The sequence below is a fragment of the Musca domestica genome, unplaced genomic scaffold (genome assembly GCF_030504385.1).
Source record: "Musca domestica strain aabys unplaced genomic scaffold, Musca_domestica.polishedcontigs.V.1.1 42, whole genome shotgun sequence".
NCBI lineage: Eukaryota > Metazoa > Arthropoda > Insecta > Diptera > Muscidae > Musca > Musca domestica.
The window spans coordinates 7,285,853-7,302,312 of NW_026712329.1; the positions used below are offsets into that span (position 1 = coordinate 7,285,853).

General features: G+C 33.4%; 1 protein-coding gene across 2 annotated transcripts; it reads left to right on the forward strand.

The window, feature by feature from the left end:
• Nucleotides 1-4,310: 4,310 nt before the first annotated feature.
• Nucleotides 4,311-15,667, forward strand: LOC101893133 (peroxisomal membrane protein 11C). 2 transcript variants are annotated; one of them, XM_005180370.4, is made up of 5 exons: nt 4,311-4,521; nt 14,039-14,221; nt 14,290-14,471; nt 14,538-14,594; nt 15,188-15,667. In XM_005180370.4, the coding sequence occupies exons 1-5, from the start codon at nt 4,456-4,458 to the stop codon at nt 15,402-15,404; spliced, it is 705 nt and encodes a 234-aa protein (XP_005180427.1). In that variant the 5' UTR covers nt 4,311-4,455; the 3' UTR covers nt 15,405-15,667. The 2 variants fall into 2 exon arrangements, with proteins under 2 accessions (XP_005180427.1, XP_058983100.1); XM_059127117.1 differs by lacking the exon at nt 4,311-4,521 and adding an exon at nt 4,728-4,869.
• The last annotated feature ends 793 nt before the right edge of the window (nt 15,668-16,460 follow it).

The following is a 16,460-nucleotide window of genomic DNA, read 5'->3' on the forward strand; positions in this document are numbered from 1 at the left end:
GGAATTTATCATTCCGTTCGTAACACCTGAAAATATCCATTTTAGACCTCAAAAGATTATATTTTTTATCAACACAAAATGTTATGATAATATAGCCATGTCCACTTACTCTAGTTTCTGAAAGAAATCAAGGAGGTTGATAGGTTCGATTTTATTGAGATGTATTCATGGTAAAATTAAGAAGGTAAAGTCATTTCAAATAAGCATTTCCATCTTTGCATTTTCTATAATTTACCTTGTCAAATTTCACCGCATAGATAATTTTGAAAAAAATGTAAACATATGATGCATTAATTTTAACATGGATGCCTTTTAGGGATAGTAGAATTTTTGGTATTGATTGGCTGTAATTTGACAGTTTGAGTTCCCAGTAAGTAAAAATATCGTTGCAGAGCACTGTCAATATAGTTCCAATTTCGGTATAGTCTCCATATAACTAGACATCTAGAAATTCGGTATTTTGATGATAGTGGCAACATTTTTCAACGGAACTCAAAATTGGTATTTGGAGCACGCAATAGGTACTCCCTTCTCTTGCAGATATTCAGATTCACGTTTTCATATAGTCCCGATATAACTGTATCTGACAATATTTAGCATTTTAATGATTTGCCATATTTTTCTATGGAATTGTATCATGTTTGGTATTTGAGTCCGTAATGGTTACCATTTGCTTTGATATAATATTAAGGTGAGAGTACATAAATGGTATATCATAAAGAAATGCTAGAGCCGCACTCATATTCTGCCGTCGTCCCCCTTTATAATCTGACATTTATATGCCTAGCCATGATGCCAACCTTCTTATGTACCCCCACCTTTACCAATACAGGTCAACATCTTCGTATATCCCCTATATAATGGTGCCTTCTGATATTTGCCAATTTTAGTCACGTCAAAGGCCATAATACATAAAACGCTTTTTTGATTGGCTTAAGTCATCTGCTGGCTTCTTCGAAAAGAAAAAGAAGCTCAAGGCTCACTTAATTCAATTTCGGCCCATAATTTATACTTGTTAACCCTACGCTTCTTTGTTCTTTTATATAGAATCAGCAGATAACTTAAGTCAGCCAAAAAGCGTTTCATGTATTCTCACCTTAAGAGCTTTTTACTGGCTTAAGACATCGGCTGGGTTCATCGTAAACGAACAAAGAAGTGTAGGGTGAGCAAGAATACATTATGGACTGAAATTGAACAAAGTAAACCTTAAACTCACTTTCTCTTTTATGAAGAAGCCAGCCGATAACTTAGCCAGTCAAAAAAAGTATTTTACATGTCGCCACCTTAAGGCATGTAAAACTTGATTATGGAATGGTTGAATTTTGCCATGGTAGAAGTAATAGGTAGACGCATCGACACAGCTGTTGGGACAATGAACTGTCAAACCAATTTTGGAATTGAAAATGTATTTAAATTTGTAAAAATTGTTGAAAAACGCGAATTATAATAGCCTAAGAATGACGTAGTATAAGAAAACATATGAAGATCTACTTATATTTGAAAACACATTTGAATTTTTTTGACATATCAATGCTCCCAAGCGTTGTTGCATCAACCTGTATTCTTCTGCCATGAATTTTGCTTCAAACCATCATTTTGCGGCAGCTAGGACAAGTATGAAGATCGAAAATATATCGGCTTATTTTGCTACAATATTGGTAAAAGATTGAAAACATTAATTTTCAATCGAATCGGCGTAAATTTAATTGCAAGAAATTGTCAGCGTAAGATTTAGCTTTGCTTTAGAATCCATATAGCAGCATGATACACGCATGGTAGAATTAAGAAGGTAAAATAATTCAATCAGTTTTTCAAAATCAGTTAACAAAATTTTCAACATCTTATTGTCAAAATATTTATTTATAATTCCATAGCATGGTAGAAGAATACAGGTAGTCGCATCGACACAGCTGCTGGAACAATGAGTAGTCAAACCAATTTCGAAGTTGAATTTTTGAATAAAAATTTATTCAAATTTTTAAAGATTGTTAAAAATGCTTATCATCCTACCTAAAGCGCTTATGCGTCTGGCTTAAGTCATTGGCTGGCTTCTTCGGAAATGAACAAAGGAGCCTAGGGCCTAAATCGAACTACGTCAACCTAAAACTCCTTTGTTCATCTACGAAGAAGCCAGCCGATGACTTAAGGCTGGAAATACATAAAGCGCATATTTGGCTGGCTTAAGTCATCGGCTGGCTTCTTCGGAAATAAACAAAGGAGCCTAGGGCCAAAATCGAACTAGGTCAACCTAAAATTCCTTTGTTCATTTACGAAGAAGCCAGCCGATGACTTAAGCCAGCCAAATATGCGCTTTATGTATTTCCAGCCCTAAGCCAGCCAAATAAGCGCTTTATGTATTCTCAGCTTAATTGTTTTTGTAGAACAACTTTACAAAATATGAAAAATCTAAATATTAACATGTAATAAGAAAATAAAAGACTATTTCCAACAATTTTAGACAAACGCCATTAGCAACACGTTTAAAGGATTCCGAATCTATCTTTCTATTATATTCATATTTTATTGCTAATTTCCTTTTTATTTATAAAACTTGTAAAATTGGTGGTGCTTCCTTTCTTTTAATTCTTTTAATGGGGGACAAATTGGTTTGTTTTGACAAAACAGCTGACTAGTTGCAAGCTTCTGTAGAAATACCGTCTGTTTACTTTTCGCTTTTTCTTACAAAAGAGAATAAAACTATCTTACTCTCTCAGAAATATGTTGCCGGACAATTCCTGCAGGAAAAGTAACCAGACACACCTAATATTTATGTGTTGGTTAAATACATGTCACATACACGTCAGTTTGTTTTCGGTCCAATACGATTAATCCACAATTTGGGCGGTATACTTCGGAATACATGGTTTTTAGGCCAAAAACTCGAATACTGTGTAAGTTCGGACAAGAAGACTACAATTGGCAATAATAGTTGTGTTCCAGAACCTACAAATTTGTACTAATTACTGCTAATTCTGCTACAACGCGTTCCCGTACTCCAAAAAGAAGAAAAAAATGGCGTTGAGTGGTGCACATTTCTGCTTGTTTTAGCTACATGAATTTGGCCGAAATTGTAAATTTGACATTTAATTGGCAGAGCTAACAAGATTGAAAAATGTATTGATACATTTCAATGTTCGGGCGTGACAACAAATGTAAAGAAAAAAGATAAACTTAAAAACTGAAAAAAACTAATATTTGTCGTGTAAAAAACAAAAAGAGAAAATATGGAGCAACTGATGTATTCACTTTTGGATGATTCCAGGAGTGAAGAGGGCTGCCTGAATGAGGAATCAGATTATTAATTATTATTATAGATTATTAATTTTAACTTATCGTCTTCAATATTCATTTTTTAAATTTTGGCGTCCATTTCAGTAAGGTTTCACCAGTCCGATTTAGACTGTTTACTTTTGGAATTTTGAATTTTGACATTTTATGACATTTCTGCTAATTTTCCGTCTCCTTATTTTTTGAGAACACCTAAATGAGAACGACATTTCGAACTGTTCTCTCTTCTGCTAGTTTTACTACTAAAAAAGTACTGGAACACAACTAATTTGACGATTAAACTATTACTTGTTACACAACTGTAATTGCAAATCACAATTATATATTTTTAGAGCAAACTTAAGGTGAAAGTACATAAACAGCTTGAAGTCTTCGCATGGCATATTTCGTGACACAACATAAAGGGATGTCAGAGCCGCACTCGAATTTGAATTTCCCTTTATAATTTGACATTAATATGCCTAGCCATGATGCCAAGCGGCTTATGTACCCTCACCTTTAGGTAGGCTAACTTGGAAAAAATTGCAAGCATAGAGGTCTAACTGTTTGGCTTGTAATGTCAGAATTACTATCAAAACAATAAAAAAAAACCATACAACTTGTTGCTTTGATTTGAATGTATAATTGAAAACCACGAAAACTGAATGAAAGGTCAACATTTATTTTTAAAATCATGTTCTATATATCTCTTAAGGTTTATTTTGCTGCAAAACTGTAAATGTTGTCAATGTATACGTTGCAATAAGAATTTTGAAATCACCCGAATTTGAATATTTTCTGAACAATTTTTTATTATTGAAAATAAAACACATAAACAAATAAATGTGACATGTTAGGCCAAGGAAATAAAAAAAATTAAAATCATATGGTAGTTATGTCCTACCTTGATTTTATTGTACCATGGTTGTTAGATGGGATCAATTTTTTCAGTGTAAAAAAGAAAAACTAACAATGTTTCAACCCTGCAAGTGTTATGCTACGTAATTTTACAACCAATCCAACACAGCTGTTTGCGTAAATTTTTAGTTTGTTGATTGAATTCATAGCGGTTAGTGTGTTTTTGCCGGAAAACGGAATCTTAGACACGATATTGGCTCAATATTTTCGGAAGTATTAACAGTGATACGAACTATATACCTGTAATAGAAAACATATCCCAGGAGAAATATGCCATACGATAAATATTTAAACGAATTCTGTGATATTATCGATACCTATGGCGGTCGCGATAAGGTAAAGAAGATAATTAAAAACTAATCTACCTATGTACAACGAACGATTATGGGTTGATCTGTTGTTACCACCTCACACAGTTCCATCCCACAACCAAACAACAGTTAATTCACTTTCGATTGTCGTTTGATTGCCGCCATTCACCTTTCGTCGGTCGTTTGCTCGTTGCTATTGCCAACAAACATACAAATCAATTAGATTTAATTGATTCCGTAAAATAATTGCAAAGCTTGTTGGAATCGAAGAAGAGTCGGTCGGTCTGTAGTTGGCCATTTATTGGAATTGAATTGTACTTTCGATGTTTGTTTACATGTAAAAAAGTTTACAGCGCAACAGTGTTTATAGCAGGTGATCAGAGTCAAGTAACTGCATTGTTGGCATTGTCGTCAGCTTTCCGGAATGCCAACATAACCAACCAACCCTCTTCTGTTATGTAGCTGTGGAAGTTGTTAAACTAGTCTAAACTTTTTCCCATTCCTCAATATTGACTGACTTGCCGACTGTGAATGTCACATCTCCAAACCCAACAGGTTTTCTTTTGAATAAAGTGGTCTGTTTTGTTATTGCTGTTGTTGTTTTTTGCTTTGGGTAGTATTTAAAAAACGGAGATTGTAATGCAGTCTTGCTGATTATAGTCTGGCATTGTTGAGATATTGTTATGTGTGACGAGGGAGTACGTTGATTGTGTTTATGACCAAAACAACAAAGCGAACATGAACTACTAACCAAATTCACTAGTTTGCGTGAAGTTTGGACCTTGAATTCGTCATCTTCAGTAATAAAAGGAAAAACTTCAAACTGTTGATTTTGTAAAGAAAATAAGTTAAAAAGCATCTACCGGTTTTGCCGACAAATATATACCCTTAGTCTATGTCAGTTTATTAAAATATATTTTGACAAGCGTTATGATTATTCAAAATGTTGACCCTTTATAGGGGAGGAATGGACCAATTTATCACATCTCCACATTAGATCTTATGTTGGTGGAAATATAAGCGTGTTTTAAGCTTGAAGAGAATCGGATGTCCGATAGTGTAGTGGACCGATATAACGTATCTCCGAACTCGATCTAAGTTTGATAACAATATTACGATGTATCAAGTTTAGATCAAATCGGATAGTCCCATCGTGCACACAACTAGCCAGATAGACGTTCGGACATCCCTAGATCGACGCCAAATGTTTTGAAACGGATTTGGTCCAAAAACCGTTATTTCGTTGAGGCACGATTTGGCTTTCTGTAGCCTTATGGCGGATGGCACAACATTACTCAAGCTAAGTGAGTCAGATTCACGCAATTCTTTGTATTAGATATCCCAAAGAGAATTTTTTGTTACCTTTGCAACTATTGAAGGCTTGGTGGTACCTTGTCATCGCAACTCTAGAAATCTTTAAAGAAATGATTGTGGCTACAATTCTATATGTTGTAACCGGTTGAATTTGCTTTTTCGACTAGTGTCGGCAAATATTCCTTATATGTTTCGAACGAATAAAAGACTAACATTTGTCACGCAATTCCAAGAACTTGTGTGACGATATATCGGACCATTTCTGCTGGTATCCCCCCCCCAAGGGGTTCAAAATTTTTAATAACCAAAAGTCTCATGAAATTTTATATATACCAATATGTTTATTAACGAAAGATCTAATATAATGAATAGATATAACGGAGCACTCCTTCTGGCACCTAAAATTAAATTGGAAAAAATGCTCGATTTTCTTTAAATTTTGCCAATATTTTAATGAGTATTGGATGAAAAGAATACTTTGGTCCACTTTATGTGGTATATGGTGCACATTTGAACATTTTAAAAAAATTATCACATATCTCACATAAAGAGACTTTTATTCTGTTTACTGTATCTTGAATTTAAACAATCTCAAATAATGTTATTTTTAAATGATTAAAATATGTTGTTTTACAAACTAGCCGATGAAGTAGATTCTAAAGCTTGTTTTCAATTTCCCTCTCAATTTGCATTATGATGTGTACGCGGTCCCTACAGGGATGGGAAAGTGAGGCATGTGAACGGTCTATTCAATAAATTGTGTCCTGAAGTTTGATTATGATTTGATTTTTAATGGACAGAATGACGAGCAAACAGTGCAATGTTATCTTTGGTGCGACACAAAATTTAAAAGTTCTGCAAATAGTAGTGTAGAGCAGAATCATTTTAGAAATTTAAGGTAGAATAACCTGGTTAGATTTAGATACTGCATCAAATGTGTATATAAGCCCAAATAGAAGGAAGTCCGTTAAAAAAGCTATATCTTCCATACATGTATTTCATCCGATTTCATTCCATAACAATTATATTGGGAAACAAGTAAGCAAATACTATAGTCGTGTGGGGCAGACCATGTGATACCCTACAACATTACAATATGTTAGAAGCCCTCTTATGTCCAAATCCATTTTGAAGGATTTCGCTTTTAAAATTATGTCATGGAGCACTGCCTAGATATTACCCTTTGCACTTTTACCAGGAACATTTGCCCAATATTTACGCACTCCATCGTTCTCTTAGTTGTTGTGGTTCATTTTACAGCTAAATATAATTCAATGGTACTCCAAAATGCTAGACTTCTTCGCTGTCCTTAACTCTCTTCTCAGGCGTGTCGATTGTCTTCAATTGTGTGATCAGAAAATTTTTTCTGTTTTTGGTTCATTTGGTATTTTTTACACAAAAGTAGTGGTCCATTCTACCCACTGTCATGGTACAATAAGGAGGTAGAACAGCCTCGTAAAACTACAAAAATACAGCTCTGAGGCTATGCCCGCTTCCTGTCAGACTCATTCAAATTTATTGTTTTCACTTTTTTTATATTTTTCCTCATTTTTAAAATGAGTTAAAAAGCGCGAAGAATGAATGAAATGTCTGGATTTTGCTCTCAAAAATATAATCCTAACCATTCAATCATTCAATTTCATGGCTATATTGGTTAATAGCTTTAATGCGCGAGTCGCAATTTATGTGTCTTCCAATCATTGGTTGTGAAAATTTTCTTGAGGATCGGAGGTTAATTGCAATCTGTACACAATAAAACAAACAAGGTGAAAAAATATTACAAAATATACACTTCAATATTATAAGTCAAAATGAAAAAATCACATGCGATAAAAAATATGAAAAAATGTCACAAAATACTACAAAATCTATATATTAACATCATTATTTTTCATCTATTTATCCGATTTTTTAGAATTTATTATTTTATGACAAGAGGGTATTCTGAATTGCCAAATTTTTGAGATATAAGCATTCTAGCTAACATCCCCTTCCTTTGTATATACATATTGTATATATTTCGCTATATATATCCGATATATTTACTATCGGCATTTATGTAACGGTCAGAATTGGCCTGTTCGTCTGTTTGTGATTTCGCCGGGATTGAAAATATTCGCGGTTTAATGCAAAATTTGACTTTTATTTAACACAAATGTTATGGTCTGTTTCTCCCACTAAATATTACCCGATGACCATCCAAATTGGATTGCTAAGTTCCACGTCGATTGGACAGAGCTAGATCGATTCAGCTCGGCGAGATATGATGATCCATATATACTTTCCTATGTGGGAAACTAATATTTTGATGTGTTACATAATTTTTGGCCCAATCAAACTTATAATACCCAACACATTATGTTGTTGGGTTTAAAAAATGTTTTGGAGATCATTTGAGGCTTACATACAATATCTACAATATGTATATATTTCCTTTTAATTTAATGTAAATAATGCACCAACCATGCTACTTTTGTCCAATTAATTTGAATTCTGAATCAAAGGATAAAGTTCGGTTTAGAAAAAATATCTGAGTAGTTTGGCCCAAATTGATGTAAATATAGCTCCCATGTGTTTCATATTTAAACCTGTGGCCCACCGGTTTTTTTGTCCTGTCCTTACTGGTTTTATTATTTTTATATTATTATTTATGTTATATTTATACCCTACAACACTATGTGTTGGGGGTATTATAAGTTTGATTGGGCCAGAATTTATGTAACACCTCGAAATATTGGTTTCCCATATAGGAAAGTATATATGGATCTTCCTAGCTCGCCGAGCTGAGTCGATCTAGCTATGTATGTCCGTCTGTCCAAGTTAATTTGTAATCACTCTACAGGTCGCAATTATGGCCCGATCTTCACGAAATTTAGAATGGAGGTGGGGTTAAGGTCAGAATAGAACCCTATTTCTTTTGAAGATGATGGCATTATATTTAGTGGTTGAAATGGACCAAATACTGAAAAAATGTCGGATTTTGCAGTAGCTATACAGGTCGCAATTATAGACCAATCGACGCGGAATTTCGCATGTAGCTAGAGTTTAGGGCGGGAGGAAGCCTACCAATTTGGGTGGTCATCGGATAATATTTAGCGGGTAAAATAGACCATATCTTTTTTGTTAAAAAAATTCAAAAATTTTCATTAAACCGCGAATATTTTAAATCCCGGCGAAATCACAAAGCCATGACAAGGTTACTTCTGAACTTTACATTGATGTTAACATCCATCAAATCCGATATATAGCAAAATATGTGCGATATATATGTCTATCAAAAAAGATATGCTTGAAAGATCTCATATATGTCGAGAACGGCTGAACTGATTTCGACAGTTCTCATTAATTCAGAATGGCCTCTTGACAGGAAAGAAAAAACGTCTAAAAAATCGCATAAAAATATCCCTCTAATGATTAAAATAGTGATTTTGTAACATTTTTCATATTTTTTCAATTTTGTCATATATTTGCCATATTTTCATTTTGAATGAAACATTTGGCAATACTTCTACAGCTAACAAAACTAAGTAGTTAGGATATCAGGATATCATATATAGATCGCATTCATAGCCCGATCCTTACGAAATTTTGCATGGGGATAAGATGAGGGTCAGAATAGACTACTCTTTTTGGAGATGATCGCCGTATATTTAGGGGTTGAAATGGACCAAAAAAACTGCAAAATTATCAGCTGGTCGTAATTATCGCCCGATCCTTTGAATGGGGGTTACCGGACATTGCAAAAGCCAAGCAGTTTTGGATGGCCATCCAAAAATATTCAATGTGTAAAGGAGTTTGCCAACTTTTGTAGACAAAATACGAAAATGTCCATTCCAGTGACATTTTGGAGAATTCGCAAATACAGGAAAGACGCACTTCTGACTATTTCGTTAACTCTGATTTCGCTTAAGAATATAGTCAAATGTCTGTATCTCATGTAGATGCGTTTCAGTCAAAAACCAATAATATATGTTAATCTTTTGCCATTTCTAAGATATTATAGGTCTTTGGGAAATATTGGTTCCAGATCTAGGAAGACCATTTACCAATAAATTGGAAATGAGCAAGTTAGTTTAAGTTGCTTTTATTCGAAAATTAGAGAATGAAACCTGATGGTTTTCTTTTATTATTTGTCACAATATGCTGTGGAATTCTTTCGAGTATCTCGCCTATATAAACTGTATCATTTATTATAGTGTTGGAGGGTATTCAACGGTCGGCCCCGCTCGACTGTAGCCTTTGCTTACTTGTTTTAAATAGGTTTTAAATGTAGAGTTTATTTAGTGTTATAGGCTACGAAATAGTAAATTAATTAAGTAATCTCAAATTTACACCAAGAACACTAGAAATATTCCGATTACGGTTTTGGATAACAAACACTTTCGATTATTGGACATATCAACTCGTTATTTTATTCAACACAGGCGACAATTGCTGCTAGTCACGCGATTTAATTATTTATTGAATAATTGAAAGAATTTCGTGGGCTTGTATTGACATCGCAAATGTGTTGTTGTTGTCGACCTAAGTGAAGCATTTAAACAATGGATTATCTAATGCGTTGTTTTGGAATAAATGACGACATTGTCTGTTTCGAATTTAAAGACATTTTGTGACAGTGGGTATACAAATTACAATTTAAACGATATATAATTGATTTATTAATTATAATTAATTTGTTATTAAGTTTCGTCAACTACATTAGGAAGAGATCAAGTACATAAAATATACCTAAGATTGTGTTTTTGCGAAAATAAAAAATAAACTATTTATGTATTTTTTTAATTTGCCGTGTAAACGTTTATGTAAAATTATAATCTATTCTTTTCTGATTGAATTAACAATTTTACATACAGGTATACAATACATACATTTTTCCAATCAGATCCAATAGCAGATTTAATGACCAGAGAAATTTTTAATTGTTTAAAAGATTTTTGTGATGGCAAATCATTTCAAATCAATCAGAGAAATCACTTGCGTGTAATCTTTCATCAGTTTAAATTATTTTTTTTGGAAGGGAAGAAACGTAATATACATGCCAACCTCACCTACCCTCATTTGAAAAATGTTATTATCAGATTAAAAAATATGAAACATCAATTAACCATCTTCATATCTACCAATAGTCTAGAAATGTTTGTTAATAGTAAAATGTCATAACTGTCTATTGACGTTTAGAACAACAATCGAAGATAAAAATAACATGCTTCGCTGACAGGCCAATGACAATAAATGGTATTACGTGAAATACACGCTTGTATCGCAGTTTTGTATGTGTTTTTACAATTGATCATGGAGGTGTGTCGACTTTGTGGATGCCCTTCACAAATGGTGACACTAAAAAAATGCAGGATAAGGCTACAAATTGAATAATTTTAGGGCAACTTTAGGAAAATCTCCATTTAATGCCGTTTTCCTTTGTTTAAACAATTCAGCAATGAAATTCAAATTTTTTAGATTTTTTTTAATTTAATTATTAACCAGTAAAAAAGGAGGCTTTTGCACCTCTCGTACCAAATAACCATACAAAAAAGTGCATAATATGAATTCGAGGAGGATTATAATAAAATGGGAACCGAGTATTAATAAATGCTGTTGTATTTATTTCCAGGATAAATTCAGTTAAATGTGGATTTGGGTAGAAGTTACATATTTGGTGCACAATAACTGTAAAATCAGATGAAGATATTTATGGAATCAGATGAAGATATTTATGGAAGCTATATCAGATGAAGATATTTATGGAAGCTATATCAAAATTTGAACCGATACCGTTCAATTTGGCAGAGATAATTCTGAGCTGTATTTGATATCTGGTGCAATATATCATTGTTGTTGAGTGCATATTTCGAATGTGAGGGACTTAAACATCAAATCGTATAAAACATATATATGGGAGATATAGCTATATCTTAAACGGTCTGTTGCTAAATATCATTATTGTGAAGTGCATATTACGAATGTGAGGAACATAAACACCAAATCGGATGAAACATATATATGGGAACTATAACTATATCTTAACCGATTTTCGTAATTTGAAGTACTTGGACAATAGTTATGAAATCGAACGACACTATATATGGGAGCTTTGATCTGATTATTAACAATATGAAAAGGGTTCGTCCATGGGCCAATTAAATAACCTGTACTTTGTTTACAAAAATACATGAACACATGGACGGACGGACATGCGTTAATCGACTTAAAATGTGATTCTATGTAGATCATCAAAATGAACTAGACCCATAGTTTCTTTTGGTATAATTTCATTTTCGACATAATTCCCTGTACCCTGGGTGTGGGTAGGGTACGTAGGGTATAAAAGCTATATTGTTGCCGATCATCTTGCCAACGTAAACAACATTTTAGTAGAAGAAAACACATTCTGACATCAACTACAGTAAACATTAGATAAGAAATTGTGTTGATAATGAAATAAAAACAATAAGGTAGATGTAAATCTATTGTCCAATAACCAACTGATGAGTCGCTTTATAAGAAGTGTATTACCGTTGGTTGGAGAAAGCAGTTAAAGTGAACCTATTGCATGTTTCAAGTACCAGATTTGAAACAATTCTCTTGAAAAAGGGAAGCACTGTTAAACGTGGGTCCATGAAGCCAATTGTCTGTTGTCTGTGGACAATGTGCGTTTAGCAGGGAAAGTAAAGTTGGGTTTAAGGATGCGTAGTTACCCACTTTGACAACCACTCCTTTCGGAGAATTTTCGGTCTATTGTGTTCATTCTTGAAATTAGATAGAAAGTGGGGAGTGGTGGTATAACAACCCTCACAAATGTTTCTAGGGATAATAAGAAACTTGATCGTTGATTAGAAAATGTGTACTACATTGCTTTCGAGACGTGACGACCTGCCATGTTTCAAAACCGCCGGAAACTTAATGGTAAAGTAACGGCTTTCAATAGTGTACTATCGTCATATAGTCACTGGTCCCTCAAGTTTCTTGGTTCTGGAGGCTAGCAAATCTGGCGAAAATTGCTGCCTGAAACACGCTACTAGCCTGAATGAATATTCTGGGCTTAGACCATTGCAGAACACGTGCTGCTCTCCCTCTTAGACCTATCTATACCCAGTGGGAAAGAGAATCGATGGCCATCTCATGAACACTTCGATTTATTGATTCCATAATAAAAGATAGTTATGGAATCAATGTATAAGATGCATTTCACAATAATATATTTATGGTCATGGTTTTTCTCAATTACATTTAATAAATTCAGTAGCGCAAATATAATAACGCACGAAATTATTGATTATCAAGGTAATATATTCTTAATTTTCCAATATGTAAAATTGTACTGAAATAAGTAACTGATTGAGAATGAACGCCCAGACAAAACGGCTGAAGCTAGGACCTTGACATTTTGCACGAGGTCCAGTCTTGGTACGTAGTCGTGTAAAAGGGCTGGGTTTCGTGCTAAAAGGGTCTGAAAAGTACTAATATGTACTAAGAACTGAATACTTTGTATTAGAAAAACGGAATGAGCTAGAATTCTAAATTTTGAATGAGAATCACTGATGGAGTGCAGGATAGTTGTATCAAAGGGTTTTTGGAAATTCGAAATTTAAGCTTACAAAAAGTTCTAAAATTTTGAATAAATCAGCATAGGGAATTTCGGGATATATCGCTATATGGAATCTAAAAAACGAGGACCTTTGCCACAGTCGTTGGTGTCAACACTTCCGTTTTTAAATTATCATGAAAATACTGATAGAAAACGTGTGCCATGTATTGTCAAAGGAAGTAGGTCCCATTACAAACTATAAATACAGAATTGTAAATAAAATACATATATGTATATGCACAAATTGTGCCTTTTTTACATCAATTTGTTTTAAAGATATTGCGATTGCAATAGACAGATTGACATCGCTTAATCACTTAGAATGCGTTGATCAAGAATATGTTCGCCACATTATGGTGGATGGTATAAAAATTGGAATTGCGAAGCGGATTTACACTACCAAACGGAAATTGCAATTTATGTAGGCCTAAGCATTCTTGCTTCGCAAACAGCTAAACGTTTTGATATATGAGGGGAAGACATTTTCGTTTAGAGTTTTCTTTACGTAGTACAGATTTGGTATAGGATTAGGTACTGATATATAAACAAATTTGCATCTGCCCTGTTTTCATACGGACAAAATATGTTCAATATTTAAGCACATTTTTAAAAATAATATTTTCATTTTTTCCAATTTTAGGTAATGAAAGCCCTCTGTTACGGATCCAAATTAATAGCTGGCTATTATGGTGATCGTAAACCAGAATTGGCTAAACGTTATGCAATTGCTAGTTCACGCATATCCGGAGCAAGAGCAACACTACGTTTAATAGATGACATTCCCATGATACAGTATGCCTTGGAATATGGGTTCGGACAAGGAGTAAGTGAACATTAATCCCTCGTTTTTAAAATTAGAAGTAATACAACTCTTCTCTTCTCTTCTCTTAGGAATCAGATAGCATTATGGCTGTCCTAGGAGTTGCAGCCAATTTCGTTGATCTACTCTATTATCCTGTTGAGAAAATTTGTTGGTTATCAGAACACAAAATCGTTGATATTAAAAATCCCGATTATTGGGATAATGTCAATACGATATTTTGGGTTGTGGGTGTCTATTTGAATTTAATGAGGTAAGACAGTTTGAATTTTTCTCACATAACTATTTTTTTTTCTCACTTATTACATTGGGCTTGCAGAAATATACGCAGTTTTGGTTTAAATCAACAAAAAATAAACAATATTAGGGAGACAAAGTAAGTATTTAAAAACAGCGAACGAAAACAAACGAAACTAATAACGTACTGCTCACACGAAGTCACAAACTTTAAATTTATTTCCAATCGTTTTGTACTTCAAACAAAACAATACCACAAACATTTCAACGCCATATCGTTTGCGAACGAATCGCCCGGAAACGTTTGCTGCGCGAAATGATGACTCATACTTTTAGAGTCGTCATTCTAAATATTGGTTTTTACACTGTTTCCATTGTATGATGGACGTAATAAATAAACAAAAAGATATTAATTTAAAATAATATTAGTTTTTACTTTATTTGCAATGAGTTAATGTACAGGGAAACGTTTGTACAGTTTCTTTTCCTATGTTGCGTCATCCAGCAAAGTACATTTCAGTTTTGTTTTTGTTTCCACTCATCTACGCAAACAGTACAAAATACAAAACATGTCCCGTTATCTTAATATCGGTTTTATTTCGTTTCGTACTTCAAGAAATACGGAACAAAACGATTGCAAACGTTTGGTAAAGTTTATTTTCGTACGCTGTTTAAAAATATCATAATCACAAATTTCACCAATTTCTCATTTCTCATTTCTCTTTCTTACAGAGATAATCCGGACGTGGAAAAAATGTTAAAGAAACATCGCATTGAAATTCTAACATTGATCCGCTTATCCCTAGATTTTGTCCATGCTGGAAGTTATTTGCCAAAAGGCTACCTTTGGGGTGGTAAATTGTCGACATTCCAAATTGGAGCCATTGGAACAGCATCAGCGGCGATAGGAATTTATCAAATTTTTGCCAAACGGAGACTCAATAAATAGACAGAAAATACAGATAATTTGTAAATCATTTTTAACATGGCATTGCTATTATTTATTTTGTTTTGAGACTGCATTGTGTGTGTGGATGTTTTGTGTTTTATTTTCTGTGTTTTACAGTGCAATTTATTGTCCAGATATTTGAATACTTGGTATTGTTTAGTTCCTAAGTTTAAATTTTTGTGTTGAAAAAAGACAATGTATAGAAGAGATTTGTATGTGTATTGTAAATGTTGTAAAATAAAGTTTAGATATTTTTTATAGAATGTATGTTGTTTTTACATTTTAAATCTTATATTATTTCTTCAGATCATTTATATATCATTTTTAGTGATATCTTGAAATATATTATATTCTGGTTTGCAAAAAAATTAAGTAGGGTCAATATTTGCAACACACACAATTTATATGTTTTAGGAAAGAATAATGGAGGTTCTGAAGACCACCTCTATGCCAAATAGGACTGTTAGCAGGCATTTGTAACTCCTCGAAATAATCACGAAAGACCTTACAAAGTACATAAATTCTTGCTCAGTATAAAAGTCTTAGTCTATATAGCGAGGTCCGTCTGTTACAACCACGCTATCATTCGAACAAGAGAACAACGAGAATGCTAAAACTTTGCACATATGTCTCTGCTATCACTTGACAGGGTAAGTTTGTAAATGGCCCACATTTTCCGAAATTCGGTATTATGACGATTGAGCCACATTTTTAACGGAATTGCTTAACATTTGGTATTTAGAGTTTATTATTTACATTTTCCTATAACCTCCATACAAAACAAACCTCCATGTATTTAGTATTTTAATAACTGAGACATATATTTTAGGAGCTTCAAATCTATATTTTAATGTTCACAATAGAGACCAACTAGCAGATAATTGTCTGGTTTTTATAGCCCCTATTATGTTTTATTTGCCACATTTTCCCGAAGATTTTTTCAAAGTTTGTATTTTTTTTTGGATGGCTGTTCTTGTTAACCAACTCGTCGAATCCTATTCTGTCTTTTACCCTTTAAGAAGACAGCACTTGCGATATAGTAGGCAATCTTGAAGT